This window comes from Sesamum indicum, linkage group LG13 (assembly GCF_026168435.1).
Source record: "Sesamum indicum cultivar Baizhima isolate 11 linkage group LG13, ASM2616843v1, whole genome shotgun sequence".
Taxonomy (NCBI): Eukaryota; Viridiplantae; Streptophyta; class Magnoliopsida; order Lamiales; family Pedaliaceae; genus Sesamum; species Sesamum indicum.
In genome coordinates this window covers 8731728-8748580 of record NC_142669.1, presented here as the reverse complement: position 1 = coordinate 8748580, position 16853 = coordinate 8731728, and the positions used below count along the sequence as shown (strand labels likewise).

The following is a 16853-nucleotide window of genomic DNA, read 5'->3' as shown; positions in this document are numbered from 1 at the left end:
TCCAATTTCCTTTGATGAGTTCCATAAAGTAGTTACCTCGCTAGTTGAAAAAGTGTCAATTGGCTATAATTTGTTGCATTTCTACACATCTTCTAGATTAACTCTGTTATTTCTCATATGGAGATAAGGAGAAGTGTGAGACCCAAAAAATTCAGCAAACAGTGGTTAAGTGATCGGGAAGTGCACAATCCCGATCTGAACCATCTTAACAAAAACCATCGCCTACAGCGATGCGGTTATAAAGTAACTAGAATCACAGTACCAGTAAACGAGGCAAAAAGGTGGATGGAGGATATAGAAATACTTGTTCACATCTTCAGATCTTCTGTAATCTTTGGTGTTGAAGATACTTTCTAGATGTTCATGAATCAATTTGTTACCTACTGATGATGAAGCACTTGCTAGTTGTGAAGCACAATACTCAACATTTATATGCCGCAAAGAGAATGATTTGTGACAAGTTGAAAATTATCAACAGTAGATTTGGTATAGACCAAATGCAATACAATACAATGTAAATTAAGAACAACAAGAAATAAGAACGATCGGCCTCTGCTATTTCTCCCTTTCTTAACTTCAGGAGCTATATTTCATATTTTAGTAGTATTACCAAAAATTTCTAATTGTACATAACTCCAGGTGGAAATACGATCTTTACCACCAATGCTACAATACAGTAACTTATAGTAGACTCTCATTTGTAAAAATGCTGCTTTTGTTGAATCATAGGTGGGCGCAAGTCAAGCTGTTCAGGGAGGTTCAGTTAAAGTCTGCAATAGTCATTAGTGATTGTGATGTTGATGACATGTGGAGACCTAGGCCCATGTCGTACTCGTTAGAAGCTTCTACGTCATGGATTGCATTGCAATTGTTGTACCATTCTAGTGTATGGATGGTGGTAGGGAAGAACTCAAGCAGACTGGATAACTCGTCAGGCATGTTCATGTGGTCTTGCTCGTGCTCTTGTTTTAGCACTTCACCTAAATAGTTTAACATTGTAGTATGTTATTGATGAGGCGTTATTCATGTCCGACAATGACATCAAGAACTTACAAAAAGAGCATGGACTTTTTCAGAGGACTAACCTGTATGGCTGCAGCCTGATTCACCGTTCCAATTCTTGGATTCTGTTAAGTGAGTCTTTGTGCTTGGCTCAACAACTGAGTCAACTCTGTTTGTTGATAGAGTCTGATCATGTGAATGTCCTCCTGGCCATAGGTTCTCTACCAACAAGCTGTCTAACAAGCTATGTTCTCGAGAAGGCTGTTGCTCCCAGGTTTCACCTGATTTGTGTTCCATCTTCATGTCACCTTCATAAAATCCACCAGCGGAAGAAGTTTGGACAGAGTATTGTCCGCTCGGGAGACATTCATGTTGAAAACCAACCGTAAACCTGGAATCTACCAGGTTGGCTGCACAGTGTTGATGCAGTAACAAAGTTGATTCAGAAAGCTTTGATGTTCCTCCCAAATTTCCACCCCCAGAGGTTTGGAGAGAGAATTGTCCACCCCCTGGAGATTCTTGTTCCACCAGATAGCTGGAATCTAGCAGATTGGCTGCTTGGTGTTGATGCAGTAGCAGACTTGATCCACAAAGTCTCAATGATTCGGCTGAATTTCCTTTGCTTGAGGCTTGGAGAGAGAATTGTTCACCTCCCAGAGATTCTTGTTCCATCATTGACTTACTATCCAGATAGCTGGAATCTTGCACATTGGCTGTAGGGTATTGATGCATCAATAAGTTTGACTGACAAAGCATCGATGTTGCTGGCAAATTACCGCCCATCAAACCGGCTTCCGTAAATTTTTTCCCCAGGCCATCAGAAAATTCTCGTCCTAAGCTATCAGAAAAGCATCCACCTTCTTCGTGGTGCAGATAGCTTCTGCTGTCATTACCAGGTTCTACTAGAGTAGTTGCAGTACTTTGGCTATAAACTGGAGTAAATGCATCTATGAGATGCACATGTACTCCCTTCAAGAAACTATCCGGTGAAACAGTTGAGCTTTGACTGAATAAGCCTTCTGTGATAGAGCATTCTTCCAAACGTTGACCAGCAGGGAGTTGAAAATGACATGGTTTATTACACCACGAATCTGAATTTGGAGCACTGACAGCGTTTTGGTTATTAGGATGATCAAAAAAGGCTATTGAGTGCCTTTGCTCCTGGGAAGTTGCGGAGCTTTCTCTCTTGAAGATTTCACTGAGTAAGTCTTCTCTCTGCAACCTTTCGTCCATCAAAATTTTTGTTTCTGCATTTTCACTTTGTGTTACTTGTTCCAGGTCTGTGCTTTCTTGTGTACGTTTTCCACTCTCCGAATTACCCGTTTTTTGGAGTTTGCACAATCTGTTTTCTTCCATGTCGCTGGTAATCTGTAAAGTTGCCGTTTCTGAGACGCCAATCATGTCGCAGCTTCTGGTTCTTTTCAGTGTCTCGTTTGTCCTCGAGTTGTTGGTTGGTTCACTCACCCTCAATATTTCTTCAATGAAACTTTGTGTTTTTGAACTTGTTCGTGATAAGCAATCTTTTATCGTTCTCTGGCTTGAATTTCCGTCTAGGAGAACTGCTTTCATTCCTCTGCCATATAAATCAGTTGTTTCTTGGTCTTCACCGAAGAACTGTTCTTTTCTTGAACTCTCCTTGATCAAAGTTGTCTTGTTTGGATTTGTTCTTTCCTTCAACTTATTTTTCAGGAACCTTACCCTTGCTTCAGCCTCCCTGAGTTCATCCATGATCTCCAAATGGCTATCAGATTCCACTTCATGTGTGGAACTATTCATTTCTGGCATTGCTGGTTGATAAAATTGGATCGAAGGGGGCATATTTGTGACATCAAGAGATGAATTCAGAGGAATGGAACGATTGGCATCAAGTGACATTGGTTGAATTGTAGGCAAATCCTGGCTGCAAGATGATGGCTTCAATTGTGGGGCTGAAACTGGAGCTGTCGAATCTGGGATTGATGAGTGCAACTGGAAACCAGATTCTGAATGTATGGGGATCGACAAACGCAGTTTGAGTGGCGAAAGAGGAGGCGTAGGCGGTTTCAACTGGAATGCAGACAATGAAGCCACCGGGGCATCAGTTGTTTGCGTGCTCATATGCACGGAGTACGATGCTGGACCTCCAGCCGACAATTTCAGCTTCAGGAGCGACCTTGGAGACTCCGCAGGCGATGACCATGGGATTTGCAGAGACGGATCTGAAGGTAGAAATGGTGATGCATTCACAACTGAGTGTGTTGAACCAGATACATTATCCGTTGGAGGCAACTGATTCGTGGCTCTTGAGAACCGCCTCAGGCAGCTATCTGGGGAGGAAAGAATCGGAGGTTTCCTAAGCGGTGTGAATGTATTGGAACTGCTACCATCTTGCCACAACAAAGGGCCTTGAACATGAGGCGCCGTATCAGTCAGCTGACTATGTTGTTGCGGAGAAATGAGCAAGTTCTGAGTTTGAGAAGTTGGAGTATTAGGCAGCAGAGGTGTCTGATCAGTCAACTGACTCGCAGGACTCTGTTTGTGGGGCGACGCGAGGCTACCGGGTGGGACGAATTGGGGTAATTGTGGTGTGGGGTTGAGACTCTGAGGTGAATGGACGATGGAGGATGAATTAGTTGGATGAGATGAAGTGTTGAGTAGATTAGGCTGAAATTCAGGGGAGTGAATATTGGAGGTGGAGGGGAGTGTATGGTTGGGATAATTTGTGGGAATATTGGGGAAATAATCTTCGTTGGCGTTGGCGTTGGCGTTGGCGTTGGCTTGGTCGGCGTTGAGGTTTTTGTTGGAGACATGTGTATGGCTTTGCTGCTGCTGCTGTTGTTCTTCTTGCGCAGTTGGGTAGATTGGAAGGTGGTGTTTCTGGCATTTCTTGGCTCTCTTGTGCCAGAAATTCTTGATCTCATTGTCTGATCTCCCAGGTAGCTGCATTAACATGTTAACACCAAATTCAGACATTCTTGCCAACATATACATGACAATATTACACAAAACTTTTGGATTGGAATAAAATTTATTTTATCACTACTATTTTTACAAGTAATTATAACACTTAGGCACGTTCTAAATCAAAAGGGTAGACGTATATATAATTTATACATGCACACTAATACTACAACATACTGTGTGTGCATACACAATATAAATCATTAACAAGATCATCAAATCCTTTGTCAACTACTACATACGAGGATGTTTTATTACTTCTGTTTACTCTTGTCAAAAGAATTAATCTTTACTGTATTCATTATACACAAATTCACCCTTCCAAACAGCGACGGACAAAGAACAATCCGTCGCAAGAACCCATGAAATGCATAGATACCTTGGAGGCAATGCGAGACCAGCTGTTGCCATATTTGGAATGCAAATCAAGAATCAAGTTCTCCTCCTCCAGCGTGAAAGGGTATTTCTTCAGGTTCGGTCTCAAATAGTTCAACCACCGTAGCCTGCAATTCTTGGCGGGCCTAGCCAGGCCCGAAAACTTCTCGATCGCCACCCAATTCCTGACCCCATACTCATCCACCGCCCGTTTAAGTTTCTCGTCCTCCTCCTTGCTCCACGCCCCTTTCTTGTACACCACCGGCCCCGCCTCCATCTCCACCTCCGCCTTCTCGCTGCCGGTTGTTGTTGGTGGTTCTATCGACTCTACCCTATGGGCATGATCTCCCCCTTCCCGGCTCTCCATCCCAGACGTGCATGGCGTCAGGGGATGACAATCTACTGCCATTCAATCCAATCTCTCTATGGAAAACGATGGAATTGAATGGAATAAGAATTCAAAAGCCGGTTTTACTACATATCTACGCACGTACTACCCCTTCTTCTCTGTGTTTTTTCCTTTCTCCTGTACTCAGATATACAAACAATCTGTCCGAAGCTAATGAATGTGTTTCAAATGATGTTATTACAAAACCTGCCCTAATTTCCCAGAAGTTTGTCCAATTCGAACAAAAACCCAAGAAACTGATCATAAATTCCTTGGCGGGCGAACAGGCGATTGTTTGATGAATGAATACAACCATCAAAATTTTAACCTGGGATTCCAATTACCTGCAGAGAGAGCGGTAGAAAAAAGGCTTTCAAGGTCAAAAATTGGTTGAGAGGGGAGAGAGGAAAGAGAAGTGGGGTAGAAGAGAAAGGTGTAGAACGTGGGGTTTATATTGTGGTCAAACAACACAGTTTTCGGCAGGTTCAGGTTACAAAAAAATTTGATAAAATCAGTGCTTCTGATTGAGCTTTGGGGGGGTTTAATGATTATAAACAAATATGTGTTAATTGAATTAAGTTCTATGTTATGGTACAGCTGGTGATGAACGCGTACGTACGTATGCGTGCATGGAATGATTCCAAAATGGACGTTGGAGAAATGACATAGTTTCACCACTGTTAGGGGTGGCACTGATGATTCCCCATGCAAAATGGGTGGGCGCACCACATGATTTCTTGTGTTTTTTTGTAGGGTCTACTGCTTTTCACCAACATTCTTTTTTATTCATTTATTAATTAGGTTGAATGGTCAGATACTTTTCAAGAATTTTATATTTGTTTTTACTTTATTTGAATTCTTTAGTAGCATTGAGAATAAGTATTTTTCTAATCAATGAAGGGGGGAAGTATGTAAAAGATAAATTGGCGAAAAATAATATTTGTCTTAATTTGTAATAATCTTAGATCATATTGACATGGAATGCAGTAGATTGGTGTCTCGTGACGTAAGATATTATTTACCTTAACTTCAAGAGTCTCATAGTTTTGCCTTAAAATAGTATCTGGCTACGGATCGAAAACCTCAGGATTTGTAAGTCATTCAAATTTTTTGTCTGCAATTGACGTGGAATATGATATCGCTTTCCGCCTTTTCCAAAAGCCCATTGCTCCAAGAAGACTGTAAGCCAGGGAATCCCAATGGCTGGAGGCCTACTCTCATGCTTCAGCCTAGCTCCCTCCATCCTACCTGAAAGCTTGATTCTGAGTTCTCTAGTTGAAGGCCTTGCAAGCCTGCCTGAAAGTCCAAGTAGATACCATATGCCGAAAGGCCTTTACGGCACAAGTGAGGTTATTAAGCCCAATTGAGAGGGCAGTTGAAATTACTAGCCTGAAGGCCCACCCGAAAGCCTGTTAGGTCCACCCAGAGCCAGCAACAGTTACCTACATGGAGGCCCATCAAACCTAATTTGAAAGCCCATCTGAAAGTTGATAGATGATACTAACCTTGAAACTCCAAAGCTTTATCCACATCAAACAACCAACCATTTCGGAGAAGATCCAAAGAGATTAGTTCCTAAAAATCAACAAGTGCTTATGGAAAATCTAGAGATAAGGTTCAAAGAATCTCAATTGTATCAGCTAGCTCAATCACCTAACATAAAATTGTGGAATTTGGAGATACCATCATATCCCAACCTCCTTTATAAATAGGCAATGCATTCATTCCTAAGCATCACTACGCTTTCTTTTCTTTTCCTTTTTTTTTTTTTTTTACAGACGAACATAAAACAGTTGATTATATGCACCTTACTACATTCAAGTTCATTGTTTTCTAGACACTTCATAAGTTTACTTCTTACATAATTGTTGTGCTTTCATTCAGATTCTCAAACTGATTCAAATATCAAATTGCTAATCCTTGTCTGCAGATACTCCCCCATTCATTCTAACATCAGTATTTTTTATCCAAAAAATCATAACAAAAGAAGGAAGGGGATGAACAGTGAATTTTCGAAGGGAGTGTAAGCGTAATTTTAAAATTTCTTTGATGTTCTTTGAAGGAAAGCAAACTTTTGTAATTTCAGAGGGGGTCAGAATATAATTACCTTAATTTTTATGACCTGGAGAGTGTTTAGATTAACTTATGAAGTTTTTTAAGCATCTTACAATATTTAATAATCTTGTAAAATAAATGCTTATAAACTCAGTAAAAAATAAAATAAGAGTCGCTAACTTATCTTTTCCCGGAATTTTAATAAATTAATTCAGGACTAATAATAAAATTCTAATATCACATAAGTTCTAAAAAGAATATTAAAAATTTTAAATCTAAAATTTGAGTTTTAATATCTAATAAAATTTTGTGAAACAATGTGAATTGCAAACTTTGTGTCGCTCTCTCATTTTAGGGACAACATTGTAAAATAACAAGCATGGCTAAATTTTGGGGTCGAAGGGATGAAAGTTTATCAGACCTCATAGACGGAGCCGGATGTTGTTATCCAGCATTTTAAGAGGGCATACCCGGTCGAAGGGGGCCTCAATCCATTAAAATAAGTACGAATTATTGGTGGACTTTAGACCGTTGTCCACAAAGCATCTTCCTCCGTACAATACTTGTAAACAGGTAGGAGACTGTAACTCACACAGCTACAGCAAGTACCTAAGGCTGAAAATCATTTTCCTTTCTTGAACATCACATACATGGAACCTGACAGAATCAGTATGTTCAAAATGGAAAAATCATGAAGAGGAGGAGTTCTCCAAGAGATCCAACTACAGAAAAACTAAGCTAATGACCCTCATTCAACTCTCACTGATTTACATGTAAATCAAATTAATACCTTATATGTGAACCACCGAATCAGAGGCTGCAAACACTAGATTATTCTGATAACATTACTCATCCTTCTGCTTAACGCCGCACCACCCTTCCACTAAGAATTCATGTCTCAGATATCAATTCGAAGACAAAACGAAGCACTGCTAAAAACCTACTCCCGAGCACGAAGCAACTCCACCATTCTATCTTCTGCCTACTCTAAACCTATACCCACTGACAACGGGTGCAAGTCGAGCTACAGCTCATGACAAATTTCGCTTTCTCATCTGGTCAGTCAAGAAACTGGGTAAGTTTCCCTTAAGTTGGTGCCAACTGCACTCACTGGACAAGAGTAGGATACACATGTTCCGTATCCACTAAAGAAATGATCCTGAACGCAATTTATGGAAGCAGATTTTGGGTAGGCAACGTATTTTCTAAAATATTATACCCAAGATGAACACAGCTTCGTCCTTTTTTTTCTAACTATACCATCTCAGAGTTGTAGAGCCAAATCAGGCTGCTGAGAATCAACCAGGACACCCGTAGAGGGCCTTCCAGGAGACCCTGATGACTGGAAACCAATATTTAGGTCGGGAGGAAGAGATTCCGGTTTTGGCCTCGAATGGATTTGTGGACTGATATTCTGCCAAGTAGACTGCAGCTGGAACCTAGACAAGTCAGCAGTCGTAAACTGTGGAAAAACCATTCGCTGGTTTTGGAACTGCATTTCACTGCCTACTATCATAGGTATTGGGCCTTGTGGTACAAAAGCATGACGTGGAGAACCATTCTTTTCAGGCTGAACATGTACTCCAGAAGCAGGATACTCCCCACGAAACCGTGATACTTGCGACTGGATATCACGAGTAGAATTGTATAGTGAATCAGCATATATCTGGTTCTTGTTTACATAAGCATTTTCAGAAACTGGTCTAAACCCTCCTGCACCTACAGACATCCATGCACGTGCAGCAGCTACAGCAGCATTGTTCGAATCATTGCTGCTCAAGGATGGAGCTGAAGGCAAGACTTGAGCAGGCAATCCTTGAGCAGCATCAGCTGATGACTGATTTATCAAGGGTATTTGTTGAGTATGAGCCTTTTCTGCCAACATTCTCATCAACTGGACTGGGTCACTAAGACCTTGACCCTGTTCATGGGGATAACAGCTAACTGGTTTCGCCAGATCAGATGCCGAACCGGCTATTGTATCACTATCCACTCTATTTCCGATGACTTTTCCATCAGGCAATCCTCCTAAAGCAACTCCATTATTCTCGGGCTGTTTAAAAGATCCAGGTGGTAAAAAGTTTGCGTTCGTTGAAGAGAACTCCATACATCTGGAAGCTTCAATTTGCGTACTCTTAGAAATCTGCCTGTTGCCAACAAAATCAGCTGCATTTTTATTTAAGACAGGCGGACCATTCAATTCAACCTGCTTCAGAACCTTTTTATCGGATTCGATAGAAGCCCTAGACGGTAGATTTTGATGCTGGTAACTAAGATTTGGAGTCCCACTAGGTTTGATCCCAGGAGATAAAAAGAAAGATGGTGGCATAGCTGAACTGTTCCCTCTGATTTGCTGGGCAGAGATGGAAGAAGCAGAAGGCGGTCTCATTCCCGTAGGACCAAGAAATGGCAACTTCTGCTCTAAGAAAGGTACACTACCTGAGCTTTCCTTGGAAGAAACTGAGACCATAGGTATCTTCTCAAACTTCCTAGGATCAGCAGCAGGCTTCACTTTTGCAAAAAACGGTGGTTCCTTCACAGTGTAATTTTCCAGCATTAAGACAGGAGTTGGAAGTGGCTCATACTCACCAACCCACCCTCGACCAAACTTGAAACCTTGAGGTAGTGCTTGTTCGATTCTCTTGGAAGCAACTTTCCAGGCAACAGATCCAAGAGTTGCAGCAAAACGAGCCAGACTCCTAGCATATGAATGATCTGAATAAAGCCCTACCTGGTTGAGGGAAATTGAAACTAAGTGAGAAAACAAAATGTTCAATAATGAATAGCAAGATATAATGCCCAGAGATACGCACAGGAACCAGCTGCTTGGTTTCTCCTTCAAAAGTCGAGAATATAGATTCTGAGCTAGCCACAGGATGAGATAACGATATGCTATATGTCGCTCGACGGTTTTCGTCATGCATGAACGATCTCTTACCATATCGAGACAGCAGACCCTTTCCTACAAAGAGAAGACCAGTTGGTGGTAAAAGCCAGCATCAGCTGAAATAGTAATATCATACAATAAAGCAGTCCATTTTGTTTTCCCGGTTGTACCAACAACTGCAAATGTGGAATACATATGGTAATATGCAAGATGCTCACATATGAAGAAGAGACCAATAAAGAACTCCAACAGTTACTACTCATGAAGTGAGACGTTTAAACTATTGAGATTATAAAGCAGATGAACCATCAGATATCATCATAATTACTTAGGAGGACGAGGTTCACCTGGCACTGATTCTTCTGCCTTGTCTAAATTGCTATCATTCATGAAAGAATTTCCCTCAACAGGCCCATCAATACTACCAGGTTTCTCAGATCCAACTGATTGGAGCGTATTTGTAACATTCTGTATATCTCCGACAGTTGCAAGGGTGGCTCCAGATGAGAAATCAGAGCAGACAGGTTCTTGCACTGTCCGGCTCAAAGGTCTTTTAGTTTGCTTCTTCAAAACAGAACCAGACCTCAATTTCTGCTCAGGTTTGATCTCTTTCTCTAGGCGTTCAGCATTCAACCTTATCTTGTGGAACTTCTTTTTGGCCAACTCTTGTATGGAACGTGCCTTCGCAAATGAATAGACACATATTAACATTGACCAAAAAGAGTTAATACAAAGAAAACAACCAAAGCGCAAGCCATTACCTGTTTATAATATATGGTATCTGGTGCATTGTATTGCATTGCATTCAAGCAAATGAGATAGACATCACTCTGTATAAGAGAAAACAAAATTCAGGAAAAAAAAGAAAAGGAGAATAGAAGAACTCTAACTCTGGTAACGAATTACTATTAACATAAATTTAAAAAGGAAACAAAACAATGATCATCTGACAAGTAATAATCGTGGGGTGACAGGCATGCAGGCAATACAATCTCCATCAAGCCGAGGATGGAGAAGAATGATAAAGAAATAAAGCAGAGTTCCTCATTTTTCTGGAGGCAGCAAAAGCATGTTCTATGACAAGATATATCATACAACGAGCAAAATAAGGTAGGTGGCAACTACTACCACCCTTTCAGATATATTAAATTCACAGGCAAATCACTGAGCACACTTCCTTAACATAACAGTTCATAAACACAAAACTGCAAGACAAGAAAACTGCCAAGCAATTAGCACTTGAACCTATAGAAATTAGTGCAATTGATGACATTAGATCAAACCCAATAAAGGCAGAAAAGAGAAAATTCCCAACGAAATGAAGGTGCCAAATTTATATTATGATAATTGCATAATTATTCTTTTAGCCAAAAGAAACATGCAATACTAGCTAAATGTTGTCGGTTCAAGCCAGCCATGAAGTCATCATATGGCCATGACCGGAAAGTTGATCATAGAAGTACACTTAGAAGACAAAGTAACACTATCTATTTTACCAGACAACTGAATCAGGTTCTGCAGGCTGAGAAGCATACATAGAGGAAAAACTAACACGTTATAAGAATCAAATGACACCTTCATCACAAATTTGAAGTTCCTAAATAACACAATTTGAATAAAGAATTTAGTGTCCGGCAGCATATTATACCTAAAGAAAATAAAAGAACTTAAGAACAAGGCAGATACTTAAAAACAAAAATCGGAACTTGCAAAGACATCTCTGTCCTATTTCCTCCCTTCAGAGGCAACAAAAGAGTTTGCACTTGAATTGATAATCACCTGAAAATTTGAAACGAAATAGTAATACACTTTATAAAGAGTTCAGAAATTATTCCACAAAATGAAGCTTCCCTCACAAAAGACAAAACAAGAATTTTAGCAGCAAAGGCACCCTACAAATAAGTGGGTAACCTCAAGATTTTCAGCTGCCAATATCATCAAAAACTTCATAGTTACGGCATTATCATAATCACCAACTGTACTATGACTAAATAACCCCCACCTACAGTGTGAGACTATATGTCAGCAAGTGAGTACAACAAAGAAGTGCTTAGAGCTGAGGAATCAATAAACTGATAAATAAGACAAATCGATAAACTGATAAATAAGACAAATCGACATAAAATTGGGTTGATCAAGAAACCAAAGAGGGAGAAAAAATTTGGATGGACACGAAAAACACAACAGAAGGATAGTCAGCAGTTTTTAAATGCTAGCCCTGTTCTTCACACCGACAATCCCATGCCTCCACCCTCAACCCCCAAACCAGAAAAGGTTAGAATCGAGGATTAAAGAAATTAGTGAAAATGAAAACGAATAAAAAACATGACTTCGTAAGAGGTCCTTCTTGGACATCAAAGAATACATAAGAAAAAGGAATGCAAAAGGCGGCACACAGCAGTTACCTCAAATTGTTCGAAGGTTGCATATGATCCATTTCCCAGCTTGTTCCTCACAGTGGCAAAGTCCATTGGATGCTCTATCACATCATGGTAATCCGGTAGCTACACCAACAATAATCAAATGATCAGAACTTCCACCTAAGATAAGCCTAATACAACCCATAACCCCTCAAAGAACTGTGCATGTACCTCTTCAGGATCAACGGGTTCCGCATAAACGCCATAAATATCCTTCCTGCTCAAAATGGAAATAGAGCACTTCAGCATTAAAGACAGTCCTTTTCATGCAACCCCATAAATGTATACATTCTTACAGTACAAATCACATACTTCTGAAGTTTGTCCAAAATTAAGTCCAAAGTTCTCTTATCAGGCAGCGGTAGTCCAGATGGAGCCTCTGCTGGAGTCCCTATATCATAAAAAGTCACACAACAAAATCCATCATAATTCCATAAAATCAAGAACTACAACTCATACCTAAGCCATAAAAAACGAAAAGCACACCTGGAGGTGAGTCTTCAGCTTTGGGTTCTGACTTTCTTTCTCTAATCTGTCAAAATCAGCAGAATCGTTAAACTTCCAGAAAAAGCCACCGGGTGATAAAACTTGAAGTCATAAATTAATAAATACTACTCTCTCCTCATGCAGCTTCGGAGGACAAAAGTCGGCGTGGCAATCAGACAGAGACAGAAAACGAAGGCAGACAACATGCGTGGGTGAGTGGGAACGTGAGTGTGCGTACAATACAATACATATCTGTCTGTGACACTCAGTTTTAGAGAGAGAGAGAGAAAGGTGGGAGCGTGATCAGATTCTGTGGGGGTTAGTTTTTTGACAGTTGACCCGACCGTTACATATGCATACATCGACACAAACACACTCCACCCGACACCCTCTTCACTCACCTATACATTCACAATCTACGGAATAGAAGCCTGGACCAATTAGAAAAACCTGAGCTCAACTCCAGCTGAGGTGGACTTCTTTTTCACTCCCTTTATTACATACTAGTATAATATAAGTAAACACATGGTTTAATTAAAGGACTCCACTCCAAGATAGCTTCATTTGAACCCGAGTTATTTCTCTACTTAAAATTCCCATTTTCGTCAGTTTCCACTTCCATATCGAAACAACTATAAACTGATAATCACCTCCTCGTCGTCCTCATCATTACAATTATCTTGGTCATTGGCATCATCATTTTCGTCATCCATATCCTCGTCGTCCATATCTTCATCGATTTTCCGCTTTTTCGACGGCTTGTCACCGTCATCGGAGGACGAAGGCGATGCCAAGGGCGCGTGTTCCACACGCCGAGTCCTGCTCGCCTGTGGTTCACTTGACTGGGTCTCGCCACCGCTCTGGAGCTTGAGTAGAAGCTTCAACTTCTTCTCTCTTCTTCGCCGGTCCTCGTCGTCCGCGAAGAGCTCGTCCTCGTCGAAGTAATCGTCGAGGTCGAAGACGTACTTCACATTCCGGCGTCGAAGACTCCGTCGAAGGTCCCTCTCCGGTTCCGGCAGCTCTCTAGCGCCGGGATCTGTCTTCGCTGGCCTCCCTTTCTTCTTCCTCTTCACGATCTGCCCCATCCTTCTCGAGATTCTTCAACCTCTAGCTCTTTCTCTTTCCACAATTTTTCTCTCTCTAGCCAAAAATAAAAAACCCTCACTCTCTCTCTCTCTCTCTATTTCTAAAAATTTTTCGCTGCTGCCTTTCTCTCTCCTCCTTTATTCCATCATTATTATTTGGGGGGAGAGTGGTGTGGTTTGCTTCGGGCCGTCTGCTTTTTCCTCCTTTTCCAATTCCTGGTGGCCCGAGCCTGGGTCCGAAGCAGACCGGTTCGGAGGGAGCTAGCGATAAAACGTAGAATGATTATGGGTATTGGCCTATTGGGCAGCAACAGAAACGGCGTTAAGTGGTTGAGAATGACGGCGTTTTGGTGCTGCCCGTTGCCCGCAGTGGTTTTCTGCCCGTGATTACGTTAATCTCTCTGACTTCTCTCAATCGCTATATACCCGCAGAGGAGTTTTTGTCAAGTACTCGCAGCGCGTGTCTACTCGCCATTTGTCCCCATTGTGTGGGGACCACTCATTGATTTCTCAAACCAGTGTCTGCTTCCCTGCTGCTGCTGTTCACATTTGAATTTGTAGGGCTTACCATAAATAGTTCATATCATATTATTTATTTAGATCAAGTTTTTTAAATTAAATTCAAAATCATATATTATTAGCGTATTTGTAATAATTTTTATTTTTACAATAAAAATGAATTATATATAATATTATGAGTTAAGCAGTAGTAAAAGATTAGCGTACTTGAAAATTAAAAAAATAATTATTTATTTTAATGTACACACACAAATTCAAACACAAGATCTCATGAGAAATTTGGAATTCAAACCATAGACTGTCACTCAGGAGACTAAGAAACTCAAGTTTGCGTATTTGGAAAAGAGCTAAATTTTTTGTAATATTATCAATAAATTACAAAAATTGATAAATTTTTTAATTTTTTTAAATTAAATCAACTAAATTTAAATAGTTAAAAAGCATAAGTTGTAAAATAAAAATAATTTTTCAACTTATTTTTCGATAATAAACTGATAAATGCTAATTTTAAACCATTGCAAATACCCCCTCTATATAATTTCCTACTTTAGCACATACTTTTTGTTTTTATTTAACAGTGGTACCAGGTGAAGCTATTAGAGCCAGAAAACTGATTAAAAATTACACAATATTTGATTTGAGATCGTCCGATAAAAGTTCTTTCGATAAATCAAATTTCAGCAAATTTTTACAATTGGCAAGTGTTTAATTCCGATTTTAACTTGATTCGCTCATCGAAGAAAATAATAAAATATGTGTAAATAAGCAGGTCAATCATCAATAAAATTTATTCGAATTCGATTTAATTATTAATCAAATCACACTCAAATAAAATATTGAATTGCTTTTGACTATTCCACAACCCTAGTTGACTTGAAATAAACTACCCCATGCCCAATTGTACCTAAATTGGAGTTAAGTCCTCTTGCCCAAAATTGTGTTTCAACCCATAGGGCTAACTTCTAGTCAATGGCATCACAGGTATAAATTCTCCCAAGGGCATGTGGAGATGTCCCACATCCTTAACATAGGGTATGTTGAGCACCCTATTTGTTGTGTATCCGATTAAGATAAGTTTGTTTAGGGTTTAATCTTTTGATACAACACTCTAAATATATTTAGATATAATTTGTTTTCTGCACCAACCAAACACGTGAGAACACCACCAAGAAGCCTCTAGTTATGGTTGTAAACGACATAAAAAAGATTGGTATTTATGAGTATTTATGAGTTACATGATTTTACGAAAATCCTTCATTCATATAATAATTGCTCAACCTTCGCGAGTTTATACATATCTAAATTCAAATCAGGTCGGAGTCGAGTTCGTACGAACTAAATAAAATAGGGCATTTATATGCATTTCCACTTCCATTATATATAGGGATAATTATGCTCCCTTCTTCTTGAGGTTTGGTTTAATTATACGTAAATATTATATCGTTTTCAAAATTACATTTAATACCCCTAATATTTGTTTTTGTCTAACAAATAAATCCCGCCAAAATTCATCGAATTTGATGATATTAACAAAAAAAAAATTCCAAATAAAAATCCATACTTAGTCCCAATTGACTTATCAGGTTAAATAAATCTTTTTACGGTCAAATTACCCTTATACATTAATGAATGCGAGTGAGTTCACTATTATAATGATAATATAGTTATTAGAAAAAAAAAATTATTTGACCTGTAATAAGTTAATCGAAGTAAATATCGATTTTCATTATTATTTTTTTTTGTTAATATCAGCAAATTCGATGAATTTTGACTAACATAATAACTTATTTGTTAAATGAAAATAAACTCCAATGATACTAAATATAATTCTTTAAATTATAAAATAATATCCATATAATTACATCAGATATCATGAAAAATGCCTTATATATGGCTGCCGCATCACTGTTATTACGTCCAAAAATCAATATATTTTGAATATGGGGGTGTGATGTGCAATGCGTTCCGTCTGTCAACATCAATAATTAGATGCGGCTCTCCCATAATGAGACGTCTAATAAAACAACCCAAGACAGATGCTATGCTAGAAAGCACCTGGTCCTGATAATGCCGGAAACCCAAAGACCTCCGCTAATCTTGTAATTAATATACCTTTTTGCCTAATATCATATCAGTCTCAAATCAAAAGATTTTATTCTCTACAAATCAACAATTCGGATTTTTAAAGCCTTTGTCCATATAATTTTACTGTGATTATAATTGGGTTTAATGCCGACTACCCCACTGTGATATAGAAATGAATAAATTACTTATTTATGTAAAAAAATGGTAATTTATTTTTTTATATTTTTTAAAATAAAGTAATTTTATTTTCCGTATGGGAGGTAAAAAGAAGTTCTTCCTCTTCTTCTTTTTCTTTTTTATGAAGATTTATTGGATTAACATTAGGATTGTCCATCGAAGGGGGTTTAGAGTTTTAAATTTCATTTTTAAAAATATAGGAAGATAAATTATTGTATTTTAAAAAATACATAAGGTAAATTATTATGTTTTAAATAAATGGATAATTTACTCATTTGTAATATTAGATGGAGTTGTTTCCATTTTTTAAAAATATTAATATGTCTTTTAGGGCATTTTTTTTCTATTCTTATGAGAGTTTTGTGATACCTGAATTCTAATAATGTATTACATTATTTATCACTATTATCTTTTATTTTTTCTATCTACATTTT

At 38.9% G+C, this 16853-nt stretch overlaps 2 protein-coding genes across 2 annotated transcripts; both read right to left on the bottom strand.

Annotated features, from left to right (window-relative positions):
- Position 1: 1 nt before the first annotated feature.
- LOC105176765 (uncharacterized) lies at positions 2-5194 on the bottom strand. Its single transcript, XM_011099668.3, has 3 exons — positions 4322-5194; positions 1086-3921; positions 2-980 (listed from the first exon to the last, which is right to left on the bottom strand). The coding sequence occupies exons 1-3, from the start codon at positions 4724-4726 to the stop codon at positions 760-762; spliced, it is 3462 nt and encodes a 1153-aa protein (XP_011097970.1). The 5' UTR covers positions 4727-5194; the 3' UTR covers positions 2-759.
- A 2172-nt stretch (positions 5195-7366) lies between these two features.
- LOC105176680 (DNA-binding bromodomain-containing protein) lies at positions 7367-13834 on the bottom strand. The gene is made up of 9 exons (XM_011099562.3): positions 13204-13834; positions 12554-12599; positions 12380-12458; positions 12239-12284; positions 12053-12151; positions 10409-10477; positions 9995-10328; positions 9574-9722; positions 7367-9491 (listed from the first exon to the last, which is right to left on the bottom strand). Exons 1-9 carry the CDS (start codon positions 13636-13638, stop codon positions 8025-8027), a joined length of 2724 nt encoding a protein of 907 aa, XP_011097864.1. The 5' UTR covers positions 13639-13834; the 3' UTR covers positions 7367-8024.
- Positions 13835-16853: the final 3019 nt, after the last annotated feature.